The sequence below is a fragment of the Bos javanicus genome, chromosome 23, assembly GCF_032452875.1.
Source record: "Bos javanicus breed banteng chromosome 23, ARS-OSU_banteng_1.0, whole genome shotgun sequence".
NCBI lineage: Eukaryota > Metazoa > Chordata > Mammalia > Artiodactyla > Bovidae > Bos > Bos javanicus.
The window spans coordinates 31,563,049-31,579,715 of record NC_083890.1 but is presented as its reverse complement, the minus strand read 5'-3'; the positions used below and the strand labels follow the sequence as shown (position 1 = coordinate 31,579,715).

At 43.6% G+C, this 16,667-nt stretch overlaps 1 protein-coding gene and 2 non-coding genes across 3 annotated transcripts; all 3 read right to left on the bottom strand.

Moving 5' to 3' along the window:
- Positions 1 to 7,277: 7,277 nt before the first annotated feature.
- TRNAI-AAU (transfer RNA isoleucine (anticodon AAU)) lies at positions 7,278 to 7,351 on the bottom strand. Its single transcript has one exon. It is a non-coding gene; the product is annotated as a tRNA-Ile (tRNA).
- A 2,123-nt stretch (positions 7,352 to 9,474) lies between these two features.
- On the bottom strand, positions 9,475 to 12,847 carry POM121L2 (POM121 transmembrane nucleoporin like 2). Its single transcript, XM_061399267.1, has one exon. The coding sequence runs from the start codon at positions 12,654 to 12,656 to the stop codon at positions 9,564 to 9,566; it is 3,093 nt and encodes a 1,030-aa protein (XP_061255251.1). The 5' UTR covers positions 12,657 to 12,847; the 3' UTR covers positions 9,475 to 9,563.
- Positions 12,848 to 14,547: 1,700 nt separating this feature from the next.
- On the bottom strand, positions 14,548 to 14,619 carry TRNAM-CAU (transfer RNA methionine (anticodon CAU)). The gene has a single exon. It is a non-coding gene; the product is annotated as a tRNA-Met (tRNA).
- Positions 14,620 to 16,667: the final 2,048 nt, after the last annotated feature.

Genomic DNA, 16,667 nt, shown 5'->3' with positions numbered 1-16,667 from the left:
CAACTGCTTTTGTTGCTAAATCATGTCCCACGCTTTTGCGACCACATGGACTGTAGCCCGCCAGGCTCCTCTGTCCATTCGACTTTCCCAGGCAAGAATTCTGGAGTGGGTTGCCATTTCCTTTTCCAGGGTATCTTTCTCACCCAGGGATCAAGTTACTTTAGCATGTATCTTACCCAAAAATGACAGTTTTTAAGCAAAATTGGACAGTAGTCCAGCATATAGTTGACTCTGAACTCTTTTTATCCAATCTGACAGGCTCTGTCTATAATGGGTGAATTTAGCTAATTTAGATATGATGTAAATGATGTATTTTAAAAATCCACCATCTTATTAGCTGTTTTCTATGTGTTTTTTTCCCCTTGTTCCTTTCTTTTATCTCTTTCTTCCTGTCTAGAGCATTGTCTTATCACTTGTATGTCTTAAATTACTAGTGGTTTCCCTAGGGTTTTCTATATACAGCTACAACTAATCAAAATCTACCTTCAAATTATATTATGCTACTTACTGTACCATGTAAGAAGCTGGCAATAATATACTTCCTCCTATATTGTGTGTCATTGCTGCCACAGATTTTGCTTTCATGTATGCTATAGCTGTATAGTATGTCACTACTACTGTTGCTTAATGCAGTCAGTCATTTTTAGAGTGATTAGAACTGGGAAAAATATTCCTTATATGTCCCAGCTTATAACATTTCTTATTTTGCAGGTCTGATAGAAACGCACTCCAGTTTTTGTTTGTCAGGAAAGACTTTTATCTCTTATTCAGTTCTGGAAAATACTTTTTGCTTGGTAGAGAATTCTGGGTTTACAGATTTTACAAAATTAGCCTCTCATCACTTTCAAATGTTATCCCATTATCTTCTGGCATACCTAATCGGATGAAAATTCTACTGTTTTGGATACATAGCTAGCTAGCTAGATACAGCTTGGAATTCTCTGACTTGGAGCTGAGGTTTGATGTAGAGGTTTCCTCCACTATCAGAAAGTAGTTCAGTTCAGCTGCTGAGTCGTGTCCGACTCTTTGCTATCCCATCGACCGCAGCACACCAGGCTTCCCTGTCCTTCACCAACTCCCGGAGGTTGCTCAAACTCATGTCCATTGAGTTGGTGATACCATCCAAAAACAGAGTGGAAATGTTCCTATGAAACATTTCACAAGTTGAATTGGCGTGAAGAAGCGATTACCTTAGCACCCTTCTTGCATACAGATGCACAAAATAAGCGGAAATAAAGCACAGATGCTTATAGACACAGTTTAAAGCTGTGATGCAATGGCACCCCACTCCAGTACTCTTGCCTGGAGAATCCCATGGATGGAGGAGCCTGTTAGGCTGCAGTCCACGGGGTCGCGAAGAGTCGGACACGTCTGAGAGACTTCCCTTTCACTTTTCACTTTCATGCATTGGAGAAGGAACTGGCAACCCACTCCAGTGTTCTTGCCTGGAGAATCCCAGGGACGGGGGAGCCTGGTGGGCTGCCGTTTCTGGGGTCACACAGAGTCGGACACGACTGAAGTGACTTAGCAGCAGCAGCCTTGACAGTGGGATGCTGAGTTATAGTTCCTGGGGGAGGAGCTTGGCAGTTCCAACCTGGCTGCTCCTGAGGAGCTCAGCCTCTACAATAGTTAGTTAGTGAAGTCACACAGTCATGTCCGACTCTTTGCGACCCCATGGACTGTAGCCCACCAGGGTCCTCAGTCCATGGGATTTTCCAGGCATGAATATTGGAATGGGTTGCCATTTCCTTCTGCAGGGGATCTTCCCAACCCAGGGATCGAACCTGGGTCTCCCGCATTGTAGACAGACGCTTTACCGTCTGAACCACCAGGGAAGTAAAACAGATGCTAATGCAGGTCTTTCCAAAAAATGAAGTGGCAGCAAAGTGAACTTCTGAAAAGTGAGGAATATCTGTTTTTCATTATCTTGGGAAAATACTTGGTCATTAACTCTCCCAATATTTTTTCTGCTCTTTTCTCTGTTTCTTTTCACCTTCTGAGATTCTGATTACAAATATATTAATCAATAATTCTTAAATGCTCTTTCTTTTCCCTTGATGTTTCAACTTGGGTAGTTTTTAGGCCTTCAAGTTTATAATTTCTTTTTTCAGTTTCTATAGAGTCTACTAATTAGTCTATTGAAGACATCCTATGTCTCTTACTGTGTGTCTGTGTTTGAATTTAGCATATTTTTGACTTTTAGTTTCCAACAATCTATTGAAATGTACCATCTGTTTATGCGTTGAGATAACAAAAAGGCCTACATTGTTCCATTGGCATCTGAAATGGGAGTAGTCTAAAGGGACTAATCTTGTAACGTGTGGGATGTGATGTTATCTCCAGAAAAATAATGTCAGCATTAAGTTAAATTGTAGGACACTCAGCTAGTGTTGCAGAATTACTTGGTGGTGGTGGTGGCGGTGGGGTACTCCCACATATTTACTGGCCAGACGTGTCTGAAGTAAAGTGTTCTGTGTGAGTAGTGAAGACACACAGGAGGAAAAACAGTTTTGTTTTTTTCTAATGCACTTTTTAGCTCCAAATTCAGCCTTTTAGACTGCTTTTGGAAAAGGGACCTGGGTCTTTTAAATATTTATTTTCTTGTTGGCAGAGGGTGCAGGAGAGACACAGTAGGCATAAAAGTTTTGCTTTCTGGTTCTAAGAGTTCCTGCAGCCATCAGCATCTTTGGTGTCCAACTCCATTCTTTTGACTTTCACAATAGTAGAAAAAAGAAATTGAGTATTCATTGATCCATTCACAAATATTTACTGATCATCATGTGTGGTAAATATTCCAGGATGCAAAAAAGAATTAAGACTGGTTGTGGGGATTATACAAACAACAACAGTGGTTTCCAGTAACTGCTGGAGCACTCATTGCAAACTCTCAAATGGTAACATCATAGATTAAGGCCAAAATATCCAAAGATTGCAAAGCAGAGAGACTTTGATCCAGGCAGACTGCAGAATAATTCCCTGAGAGTACTGATGGGGGTACAAACTCGGACAAGGGGGAACTAGGAGAAAAAGGAAAGGACTGTGAGGTTAAACAATGATCTCCACTAGACACAAGGTCTCCATGCAGTTTCTGGGAAACTTCTGATTCATTGCTTCCATCTCCTCCTCAATTCTTTTCCACCTTCTCCACACACAAATTTTATATTGAATGTTTTTGAAAATATTTCTGGGTAGGAAAAGAAATGCCAGAGATGGAAGACATCTGGAAACATCCTCTTTTGCTTTTCATTTGTTGGTTTTAGCTTCTTGTTTGATTGCATTCATTCAATAATTCATTTGTAATTGTGGTAGGCATACCTCAATTGTTTACAGCCGGTTGCTTGCTTTTCAAGTCATTGCCAATAGGTCATGAGTGAAAGTGAAAACAATAAAGCCTTTTGAAGAAAATGTAGCAAAATACTTCCACACCTTTGAGATGAGCAAGTATATGTTAGACAGGAATAAGCTACACTGTACCTCACAAAAACTGAACCCCTTTTTCCTCACAAGTCCACTAAGAGAGAAAAACACTAGCCACAGACTGGAAGGAGATACTCCAGATAAAATTCACACATGAGAATTTGCTGGAGTTGGAGTCAGAGGAAGGTAAAGAAATGTTAAAATACAGTAAGTACTTTAAAAGGCTGTAGTTGTGAGCATGCATTGGAAAATCTTTGTTTTGAAGTTGTGAACCTTCATGGGGGCTGCTGCTGCTGCTAAGTCATTTCAGTCGTGTCAGACTCTGTGCGACCCCATAGACGGCAGCCTACCAGGCTTCCCGGTCCCTGGGATTCTCCAGGCAAGAACACTGGAGTGTTTCCTTCTCCAATGCATGAAAGTGAAAAGTGAAAGTGAAGTCGCTCAGTCGTGTCCTACTCCTAGAGACCCCATGGACTACAGCCTACCAGGCTCCTCCGTCCATGGGATTTTCCAGGCAAAAGTACTGGAGTGGGGTGCCATTGCCTTCTCCGTTCATGAGGGCAGTAGACTACAAAGGAAAGTTTTGTACTTCAGTAAGGTGACAAAAACCAGAAGAGTGAGCTGTTACCGCCTGGTTTTGAACCGGGGACCTTTATGTGTATAAAGTGAATGTGCTAACCACTACACCACAGAAACATCACCCCCAGCTTAGGTGTTTGTCTAATAAAATGGCATTCTAGTTTCCTTGGTTGCACCCCCCCCAATCTAATAATTTTGAATATTTCTCTTGTAGAGTATTTTCACTCACAGTGCTTTGTTTTCCATCCTTTTCAAAGCTTTGTTAAAATAGTCAAAATAAAAGGGAAAAATCCACCTAGCATTAATGTAATCTGAATTATTCAAGTCAAAAAAGAAGGAGTGAGTAATATTGCCTGAAAAAAGTATGAGCTCTGTGAAGGCTCCACAAGAGAACATTGCTCTGGCCATTGTTCTGTCTGAAAAACTTGGATTTTATAAAGGACTAAGGAGCCTGGTAGGCTGCAATCCATGGGGTCCTTAAGAGTCGGACATGGCTGAGCGACTTCACTTTCACTTTTCACTTTCATGCATTGGAGAAGGAAATGGCAACCCACTCCAGTACTCTTGCCTGGAGAATCCCAGGGATGGGGGAGCCTGGTTGGCTTCCATCTATGGGATCGCACAGAGTCGGACACGACTGAAGCGACTTAGCAGCAGCAGCAGTGTGATAGATAACCTCAGTTTTGCCAGGCAAAATGTAACAAAGAGAAGTGGTTAACATGTTTATTGACACAAATGGAAATATTTTAGGGTCAAGCCGGGAAAGAAAACATTTCAGGTGTGGTTTGAAACTTTGTGAGAGAAGCCCACTGAGCTTCAAGTTCAACATAAACCATATAGCTCCATTTCAGATGTCTTTAATAGGTTGAAGATGAATGTTATTGATCTGGTTTGCATTTCAGTATGGGAATGGGGCTCTGGGAGAATATTCTGCAGGACAAGAATATACCATCTTGCACATATCACCACGTAAACATCTCTGCATGTCCCTCACCAAAAGAAGACATCAACCACATTCCTTCAGCTTTTAACAACTACCTATCATAGACCTACTCTCAATCAGGCATTTGTGTTGATGCTGATTTAAGTGGTGGCAAAAAGACATACTTTCTATGAGAATTTTGAAAATTAAATTTTTATTTTGAAGTGATTTTCAAAAAGGTGCAAAGACAACAGAATTTCCTTATACCCATTACCCAGTTTCTTTTAATATTAGCTTCTTACATTACCATGGTACCTTTGTTAAAACTAAGAAGCCAATGTTGATATTTTACTAATAACTAAACTCTTGACTTTGTCTATATCACACCTGTTCTTACATAATGTCCTTTCTACTCCACCCCGTACTCCCCCACGTTGTATTCAGCCTCCCCTGGTCTGTGACTGTATCTTGGTGTGGATGAAGTATTTTTATAGAATACTTGACTATCTTCCAGTCTAAGTTTGTTTGATATTTTTCATGTAACAGCTTGAGGTTATAGGTTTTGGGGAGAGAACAAAGCACTTGTCCCATCACTTTACATCAGATGTTACATGAGAGGAGCATGGCTTACCATTGGTGATGGCAATTTTGATCATTTTTAAGGTAGTATTTGCCATTTTTCTCCCTTTTCAAGTTCTTATGTTTTCCTACTTCATACTGGACTATTGGAGAAGGAAACGGCAACCCACTCCAGTATTCTTGCCTGGAGAATCTCTTGGACAGAGGAGCCTGGCAGGCTACAGTACACGGGGTCACAGTCAGACACGACTGAGCAACTAACACTAACACTGGACTACTTAGAAGCTAGTCGAAATAAGATTCATGGATGGGTCTTGGGTGGGTCAGGGGATTATTTACTTATTTACGTTGGAATTCTTTCTTAAAGGAAAAGTATCCTTTCTGCTGTATTCACTGACTTATTTTTCAATCCTTTATTTATATCAGTATGGATTTATGAATATGTATTTTACACTGCAGTTTGGATTATAATCCCAAACCATATTATTTGTAGTTCTAAGTGTTCCAGGTTTGGCCATTGACAGCTGTTTCACTCTTAGACAACTCAGTTCAGTTCAGTTCAGTCGCTCAGTCGTGTCCAACTCTTTGCAACCCCATCAACTGCAACACGCCAGGCTGTCCTTCATCAACTCCCAGAGCTTGCTCAAACTCATGTCCATCGAGTCGGTGATGCCATCTGACCATCTCAACCTCTTGTCCACTTCTCCTGCCTTCAATCTTTCCCAGCATCAGGGGCAGTTCCAATGAGTCAGTTCTTCACATCAGGTGGCCAAAGTATTGGAGTTTCACCTTCAGCATCAGTCCTTCCAATGAATATTCAGGGTTGATTTCTTTTAGGATTGACTGGTTGGACCTCCTTGCAGTCCAGGGGACTCTTAAGAGTCTTCTCCAACACCACAGTTCAAAAGCATCAGTTCTTCTGTGCTCAGCTTTCTTTGTAGTCCAACTCTCACACCCAAACATGACTACTGGAAAAACCATAGCTTTTACTAGACAGACCTTTGACTCTTTGCTAAAGAGACGATTAAAGAAGCTGTTTTTAGCTGGTGGTTCAGATGGTAAAGATCTGACTGCAATGCAATGTGGGAAGCCATGGTTCCATCTCTGGATGGGGAAGATACCCTGGAGAAGGGAATGGCTTCCCACTCTACCTGGATAATTCGATAGAGAGAGGAGCCTGGTAGGCTACTGTCCAACTTTCACTATTCTTTACTGCTGTGTTGATATTAATACTTTTTTTCACCTGTCATTTTAAAAACCTTGTTTCATCCTTTGCTGAACTAGTTAAAACCTAAGTGTGGAAGTGTAGAAAGCGTCGATGGTTTCACAGTTTATTTATAGATGAATATAGTACAAGAAGTTCAGTTTCTTTGCAGAATCAGTTATCTAGTGGAAAAACATGCCCAGAGCTTCTCTACTTTCCTTGCTGGTCACTCACTGCTACCCTTTTGCCCTGTAGATGGGGTTCAATGTGCTGCACTTAGTCGCTCAATCGTGTCTGACTCTTCAGGATGCATGGACTGTAGCCCGCCAGGCTTCTCTATCCTTGGGACTGTCCAGGAAAAAACACTGGAGTGGGTTGCCATTCCCTTCTCCAGGCAGGGATGGAACCTGGGTCTTCTGCATTGCAGGCGGATTCTTTACAGGACTTCTACCTTCGGGGAAATCAAGGATTTCAACCAGCTTTATCTCTCAGGCAGTAATTGTGACACCCTAGTGGATATGAGACCAGAATTCTCATCTGTGTGTAAATGTAGCAAAAATATCACTTCATGCCAGTTGGCCCGTACAGGGATTGAACCCACAACCTCAGCATTATTAGCACCACGCTCTAACCAACTGAGCCAACCAGCCACCTGACGCTTGTCCTGTTCCTCTTCATCCAATTAAATAAAAATGAAACAAAATGGTTTCTTCAGATTCTTGGGGGCAGAAAGCTGGGAATGGCGGAAGAGAAACGAACACAAAAACCCGAAACAACCAAAAGCTACCATTAATTTTTAAAATCTTCACATTGTTCCTATTTCACTCTTCCCCCATCTTGGAGTTACGAAAGAAAAAGAGAAAAAAACATTTGGCCTCGGTGAACTGTACTTCTTTGGGGCCTGGCTCAAACTATTCTGATGGTGGTTGTTAATCAGGCAATTACCTCAATAGAAGGTGTATCTGTCTTGTTTGTTGGTGTCTCCACAGTCTACCACACATTTCCAGCCTCCAGTCTGTCTCCATTTGATTCCTTCCTCACAGGGCAACTAGAGCAATATAAACCCAAACTTGTGTTTTCCTAACTTAAAATCTTTCCAGGATTTTCCATTGTATTTGGAACCCGATCCACACCGCTGGACATGGTTTATAGCGTATCTATGATCTGCCCCTGCTTCTCCCAAGGCTTGTCAGACTCCTTGAACAGTTATCCCAACAGATCTGCTCTGTTTTCTGGATGATCCTGTGCAGGTGTTTTGTCTTTGGTCTGTAATACCCTTCCCCAATTTATTCCCAGAATACACACCTTAAAACAGAAATCGAGTTCAAAGACTTCTTTGGTAAGATGAACTTCTGTCTTCTGCTTACATTCCCCCAGCCTTTGCCATTTGTTCTGAAATCACTGGCTACTGACCAATCAACCCGCTAAACTATTATCTCCAAAGCAGGAGTTTCCATCTCCTCTGAACATCTGGTGCAAAGCACAATACAGGGCATATAGCCATCACTATATAAATGCTAAATTATCATGTAAAGAGTAGTAGAAAAGGTCTCATACTTTTTCTCTTATCCCACCCCACTCTATAAGATAGCAATCCTGAATTGTGGAATGTCTTTAAAAGGTGAAATAGCATGAATATTTAGAGTCATATATACCTGGGTTAGAGTTCTAACTTTGGTGATTTGCTGTAGGGAGGGATAAGTGAGCACAGACTTTGGAGCCAAGAGGGTTTAAGTCTCAAATCTAACCTTTACTAACTGGTTGAGATTGGGCAAGTTTCTTACTATCTCTCTGCCTCAGAATAGACATGAGTTCGATAGTAATTCCTATACCATAAACTCATTTCAATAATTTAGTTTTATTGTATCAACCAATTTAAGATTGTTTTTCCAATTATGTCTCTTTCAAGGTATCCATAAAGCAGGAGATAGATGTATTCAGGGAGTCATTCTTGCCTTTTTGTTTTTCATTAGGATGATAAGTGCTAAGGAATATGTCAAGGCTTACTCATAGACCTCGCATTGGTTATGTACTTTTTTATTCCTCAGGTCCAAGAGTTTTACTGCCCTACCTACCTCAGCTAGGAGAGATGTGAATGTAAAGGGTGACTATATAAGGTATTATACAAATTAAAAGAAAAAATGAAATGTAAGCTTTGGTTCCCTAACTGAGCATTTCTGGCTCAGACTGGAGGAATTATGACCTATGGTGTAAAGAGCAGAAGCAAGATTGCACCACTGTATCTTTTTCTCCCCAACCCTCCTGTGGGTACTCTCATGGGTTAACCACTGATCCTCAAGGAAAAGTTGGATTCAAGGTCAAACTGCATTAAAAGCTTCTCCAAAAATATATAAAAATTAAAAAAAATAAAAGCTTCTCTGAAAACTGATTGAGGAACAAAGGTGAGAGAAATGAGGACTCGGTTGCCCTAGGGAATCAGATAAAGGAACCACTTCTTTGGGCCAAATGAAAGAAGGCTGAGATTTAGAAAGAATCTATTCCACCTTCCAGAGTTGCAAGAGGGCTGTATTTGTTGCCTCTCTGTCATGTCTGTTTCCAGAAAAAAAAGCAGGAGGCAGTGTCCTGATTGAGCTCATTCTTGACACAGAAAGAAATGGGCAGGGAGGGGAAGGCAAGGCTCTGTTCAGTTCCAAAGATTTAGTTCCACTCAGTTCCAGTCTGCTATTATCACTGATACTTTAGTCTTTCATTGTCTTCTAGAATGTAGATTAGGACCACAGGATGAATGTGCAAAGCTCTCACCTTAGATCTCGGGTATTTTTGCTGTAGAGACTTAGAAGATGCTGAGGCAAGTCACTACACAGAGGTCCACATCACAGTACGAATGGCAAGGAACACAGGTTATTTCTTATGGGAATGATGCCTTCGAGAATGCCCTTGCTCCCTATTTCTTGAGGTTTTTGATTTTGTGCCAATGGAAAATGATGAGGCTGGCGATCTGAAAGATCCTTTTCCAACAGAGCCCTGGGGAGGTGAAGAATGCATCCCAAAGCCAAAACTGCTGCCTGCCTTAACTGGTCCAAGGACAGGAGTGCTCTGAGCAAAGGGATCCATGGAAGGGCCCCTAAACATAGTTTTTCTTGCAGAAATGTTGGCCCTCCCCAAGGCAAAAGGTGTGCCCTGGCTGGTCAGGCCCTGGTTTTTTGGGCCCCAGCCTTTACCCAAGGGTGTGATGGTGTTAGTTGTCCCACTTGGCACTGCTCCAGTGCTGAATGCTCTGGAGTTGGAACTCATGTCTGGAGCAGTCACACTGACCCCAGTCTCACCACAGTCCATAGGGGTTACTAATCCCCCAAAGTCAAAAGGTCTTGGGGCTGTGCTACCAAACACTGAGCCACAAGCCCCAGTCCGGTGGGTTGGGGTAACAACTCCAAAACCATTTGTATTAGCCTGACCAAAGGGAAAAGCTACTGGAGTGTTGTTAACATCTGGCCGGAGGTTGGTAGGGATGCAAAAGGTGGAGGCTGATGGTGCCAAACCTCCAAAGGCTGACTGAGTGGGACTGTTGAAGGATGGTTGAGTCAGAGTTTGTGATGGGGTTGAGAATGCCACTGTTGAGTTTCCAAAAATGAGAGAGCTACTGAAGCTTGGGCCAAGGGCTGGTTGGGGGGCTCCTTGCTTCTGCCCATATGCAATTCCAAATGCAGGCTGGGGAGTTGCTCCCAGGGATAGTGAAAAAGGTGGCCTTGGGCCTGACCCCAAGGGAATTGTGAATGCTGAGGTTGAACTGGAGATCCTGGATGAAAATGCAGGCTGGTTGGTGTTTCCTAGGGCTGAAGTGGACAGAGAGCTAGCCCTAAAATTGGCAGTGCTCCTGGTAGGGGTTATTTGGACAGCACTGGGAAGAACCTGGCTAAAGATAGTGACTGTGTGTACAGTAGGTATGGTAGGACGTTGGCATGGCGGCAAAATGAAGCCTGCAGCTGGGGAGAAACTGCCCTTGAAGGCACAGGCAGCCCCAAGAAGGAAAGTGTGGCAAGTGGAAGGGATGGAGTAAGTGTTGCCCATGGTACTGGTAACATTCACTACACCAAAATCAAAAGGTGGCTTAAGAGAGTCTTTGGATGTGTTGGCTAGTGTGGTGGACATGACTACAGAGGTAGCCTTGACCAGGCCATGGAAGAGATGGGGAGAAGCAGGGGTAGGTGGAGGAGAGGCCTGCTTGAAAGAGAAAGGAGCTATCATGGGCATAGTTTTAAGTGGTCTTACACTGCCAAAGATAGGCCTGAAAGTGGGAGTTAAGGTACCCGGAGCTGAAGATGGAGCAGCTGTGACTGAAATTCTAGAGTATAAGGAGGTCCCAGTCTCACTATTGGGTGGGAGCCCTAAAATGGGTTTTGACATGTGGTCAGCAGAAGCTGCAATAGGAGGCACAGATGCAGGAGGATGGGGAGCTGGGCTGCTCATCAGTCTAAACGAAGTACTTTGCGTAGCGGGGGCTGTAGGGATAACAGCAGATGAGTCTAGGTGCACGGCAGCCTGAGAAGCCAAAGGTAGCCATGTGGTGCCAGTGACTGGTGATGTGGGAGAAACAGGGGTCAGATGGATGAAAGTAGCTGGGAGTTTTGAGTCCGAAGAGATGCCTGAAAGGGGGTCTGACTGTGAGCACCCAAATGGGGCTGGCAGGCTTGCTGTTGTCAGAGGTGAGTGGGCTGCACTGATTACCTCTCCAGTGGGCTGTGGGAAGTCCGGTGGACCTGGAGACTTCTGTAACTTATTTAAACTTTCCAACTGAGGATCAGTGCTCTGGGTTGGAGCTGTGCCTGCAGAAGGCAGGGTGAGAGACAGGGAAGGCTGAATAGCAGACCTAGACTCAGGGACAGAGTCTGTGGTGCTCTCAGTTGTATTCTCTCTGGCTTTGTTGCTCGATTGGAGTCCAGCTTTCTTCCATAAGGCCAGGTCTTCAGGGACTGGATGACCAAGCTGGGGAGGTGGAGTGAGAGACAGCAGGTTTTCAGGGCTAGATGGAAGCAGTGGAACCTGATTTTGCTGTCCAGAGCTGCCAGATGTTTCTGGAGACTCGTCTGATACCAGCGGGACTGGAAGGTGAGACTGATGACCTTTTTCTTTCTTTTTTACTGGCCACTCTGGTATCTGGAGTGATGCACTGGGAATACTTTTCTTCCAAGGTTCTGAGAAATCTCGAGAAGAGCTGAAAGAGCTTGAGATAGCATTTCTTTTGGAGTTAAGGGAGTCGCCTGTGTGTGTGCTGGTCAAGGAGTCCATGGAGGAACAACCGGGCCTCTTATTCAAGCTGTGATCTGAGCTCCAAGGGTTGAGGCTTCTATTCAGAGGCCCCGGCCTAGGCACAAAAGAAGTGAGGACTCCCTCTTTAACCAGAGGTTTAAATGCAGATAGTCTGGTCTCTGGAATACTTCTCTTACAGTCAAAGCTCTCATGAAACAGTGGTTCTTCAAACCTCACTTTCCCCTTCTTGCACTCTTTGAGGGCCCTCAGCACCGTTTCCTTTGCACAGGGGTCTGGGAGCCTCTCAGAGGGCGAGAGCCCTGCAGAGTTGGTTACCTCTGCTGGGGAAGCGGAGGGGGGCACTGTCCGCGCAGGAGGAACGATCTTGATGGTCACCGGGCTCCATATTGCCCTAGGGTGCCGCAGAGACCAGATACTCCGCTTGAAGTAACCTTCCCACCAGTCTGAGGGAAGAGGCCCCATGATGGAATTCTGGCATCTCTTCATGGGAAAGCGCCTCCAAGCCTCATTGACCATCCACGCGGTGGGGTTGGTAGCATCCCAGTCCGGCGGCCTTCTCGCAGGTCTGTGTCGAGGGGCGGGGTGGGTACGATGGACTTGCTGAATCCGGTAGACTTGATGAAGGGACTGAGTTAGCCGGCGGTTCACTGGCCTCTCCGACAAGTCTGTGCGCCCTTCTGCTGGGGATGATGGCGAAAGTCCCAGCTTGCCCAGGTAACTGCCCATGCGGATCAATGAAGCGAAGTCGATGACTTGGATTTAGAGTTTCCGCTCCCGAGGTTTCCGACGACCCAGCCGCGGTCGAAGTGCGCAGTGTTCGGATGACGGTTAGCATCCCGGCACGAGGAAAGAGCAAGGGTCTCGGGGCGCTCCACATCCTCCAGGTCCGGTATCCGAAAGTCAGCAGCCGGTGAAAACAGAGGACACACGGGATGTCGGCGGTCGGGGTGGCCTGCTCGGCTATTTTGAGGCAGAAGCTGGACGCTCGGGCCTCTGTTCTTTCCTCTCCAGGTTGCAGCGCGCGGCAGGCGGAGAGGGATTGGAAAGGAAGCGCGCGGCCGGAGTTCACCCAGGCACGCAGAGCTAGAGCTGGGCAGGCGCGGAGTCTCCAGATTACCGCAGCGGCCGGCGGGAAGGGGCCAGGCTACGGGCGGCGGGCCTGATCCATGCGCCCTCCTGTTCCCTGGAGTCGGAATAATGAGTGCAGTCCGAGTGCCTCAGGGTTAGTCGGGGTCGGGGAGCTCGCGGGAGCGCAAGACTGGAGACTCGGACGCGAGGACCTGTGCAGCCCAGACTGCATTTTTGGCGCCAGCAGCCAGGAGCAACTCAAGCGGGATTTGCTGGGTGGGGATTCCCGCACTTCTTTCCTTTGCCTTTTCGTTCCTGCAGCCAGTAGGGGTCAGTCATTGCCTCCTGGATGACAAACTCCCGACGCAGCCCCACCATCCAGGGTCGCCCCCTGGAGACTGAATCTGGCTTACCCTCCGATTGTTCGTACTGCTTCTACAGGCGCTACAGCAGTCTGGAGGGGTCTCGAGGTTTCGGACTGAGCCAAAGGGATTACCTGTCTGCCAGCCGCGAACCTGAGCGCCTCCGCAGGCACCTGGCTTAGTCGCTAGCTCAGCCACCCAGACTATCTCTTATTTGCTATCCTCCCCTTGCCCAGTGCGGTCGAGGCTTTCGGAGGGGAGCAAAGGAGTGGGAGATTTAATTTGAGGTTGAATATTCACACTAACCCAGGGTGAACTAGGGGACTAACATTCTGAGAAATTAAAAAACAATGTTTTAAGATTTCTAGAACAACTCCTAATAATAAAATTGGCATGGATTGAAGACAACTCTTTGAAGAAAGATCATTTCAAGGTTAAATTAAGGAACTCGGAGAGAGGGTTCCCTTCAAAACCCACACCGTCCAAAAATGGGTCCAGACATTTCCCACTTCATCGGTCTCTTTCTCCTTGAACTTGCATTTCTATAGAATCTTATGCCAATATAATGTATGTTTACGCTTAAAGTCTTTATTCGATCATCCTACTATACTAGTCTGTACCAAAGAAGTATGAACATTGAAATCTGAAATTTTAATATTTAGTGATACCACAAATCTGTTATAAGCAAATTTGGGGTTTAATTTATATTTGCATTTACTAATAGAATGCAACCAATCAAAACATCTTAAGTAAATAATAAGTTGAAAAACCTCTTTACTGGAAGATGTAACAGAAGCAAATATGGAATTTATCACTTCTTTCTCTATGAGGTAGCATACATGTATAAGACCACCTCGACAGAAAGAATATTTCCAATTGCTCTTCTGCTGGACATCAGGGATGGAAGGAACTTTACAATTCGGAGTAGTGTGCCATTTCAGATAGAAGAGTTTTGGAATTGCCTAGTGGGAGAATCGTGGGATTTTAAAGTAAGGTGGGAAACAACCCAAACTAGAGGATTATCAAACTCGTGAATTTTTATTGATTAAACATGGAAGATGTAGAAATTGACTTAGTTTCTGTTCTTGTATCCTGGCTGGAATAAAGTTTAGCGGAAATCAGTCAGTTCAGTCGCTCAGTCGTGTCTGACTCTTATCGAAAATAAACAGGTGTAAAACAAACCTTCTTAGCAGAGGATGGTTTCGATCCATCGACCTCTGGGTTATGGGCCCAGCACGCTTCCGCTGCGCCACTCTGCTCACCTCTTAAGCATTCTCACTGTTTTTCCTTTCAAAGATTATAACACCTTTTGTGATATATATATATATATATTTCTTTTCATTCTGATGGTTTCCGCCTCCCCTCTCTCTCCCTTACACATAGAAGATCTGCTTTTCCATAATCAGATGACCTCGGATCATCACTTCCAGATCTGCAATTTTCCAATCTGCCAAAGAGTGACCAAGCTTATCAACGTACCCCTCCCCAGCACCTTTCCCCCTTCCCGAAGCAGCTATGTATGTATGCATGCATACGAGCTCAGTCGTGTCCAACTCTTTGCAACCCCACGGACTGTGATTTCCCAGGCAAGAATACTGGAGTGGGTTGCCATTTCCTTCTCCAGAAGAATCTTCCGACCTAGGGATCGAGCCCACATCTCTTGAGTCTTCTGCATCGGTAGGCGGGTTCTTTACCTGGAGCCGCTAGCCTTTCAGAAAGAGCAGAGGAAGCGCCCGCAAAGCAAAACTCAGGATGGACCCTTCTCGGGGAGAATCTCGAAAGTCGTGTAGCCAGCTCTGGTGCCATCAGACAGGAATCGTGTTAACCATCTCCTGTGTTGTTTATCGAAAATCTCATAGACAATCCTTGAATAAAAGATGTTTTATTCGCTTGCAAGGGGGCAAGATTTTCACAAGGACGGTGTGCCTGCAATAAACTTAATTTGTTATTCAAATTATTACACGGGGGTCAAAATTTCGATTACATCTCGTTTGGGGTCGTTTCGACTTTAAAAAAATGATTTTTTTCTTTCTTTTTTTTTTTTTTTATAGATAGGCCCTTCTTTTTCCCGTGTTAGAGAGCAGAACCTTTGGAAAGTTCCTGAACATAGCTCTTGTTTGCAGATGCCTTTGTGACGACGCTAGAGAGGGCCAATCTGGAAGGTAAAAAGCCTTTTATCTTTAGTACTGTGAGCTGAAGGCTTCTCTGATACATTAGACTGGACATTTCCACTCGCATTTCATTAGTCAAACTAAGCCACATGGCCAAGTCCATGAGGAAGAGAAAGTGTGTATGTTATACAATAAATACATTATTCCAATGAAATAATAATTATAAATTCACATGAAATTATTATAAATACTTATAATTATAAATTCACATGAAGTTGCAAAGATAATGTATTGAGGTTTTGTGTATCAATAGTTCATTTTTTTTTTTTTTAAACTGTTGAATAGTGTTCCATTGTATAGATATAGCAGTTTTTAACCTATTCACCTATTAAGGAACATTTTGGTTGTTTTCAGGTTTTGAGCTATTACAAATAAAGCTTCTATAAATAATAATGTACACAGTTTTGTATGGATATAAGTTTTCATTGTTCCAGGATAAATGCCTAGGAGTTGAATTGCTGAGTTGTATGGTGTTTCTTTAAGAAACTGACAAACTGTTTTTCAGAGTGGCTTTACCATTCTACATTCCCATAAGCAATGTATGACAAATTCAGTTTCTCTGCATTCTTGCCAACCTTTAGCAGTTGTTACCATTTGTTATTTTATCTCTTATAATAGGTGTATAGTGATATCTCATCATGGTCTTTATTTATATTTCCTACATGACTAGTGATATTGAACATATTTTCATGTGCTATTTCCCATTTGTATATCCTCTTTGGTAAAATGTCCCTTCACGTTTTTTGCCCATTTTCTAATTGGATTGATTGTTGTTTTAAAAAGGAGTTTTGAGAGGTCTTTGTGTATTCTAGATATGTCTTTGTCAGATATGTTATCTGCAAATATTTTCCCTCAGTCTATAACTCTTTTTTAATTTTCTCAGCAGAGTCTATTGCAGAGTGAAAGTTTTTCATTTTGATGAAATCCAGTTAGTCAAGTTTGTCTTTTATGGACTGTGTGTTTGGTGTTATGCCTATTATCTCTCCATCAAGCACCAAGTCCCCCAAATATTCTCACATTTTTTCCCAAAAGTTTTACAGTTTTATGTTTTATTTTAAAGCTATAAAGCATTTTCAGTTAATTTTTAAATAAAATATGAGATATAACTGAGGTTTGCTTCTTTTGCCTATAGATAT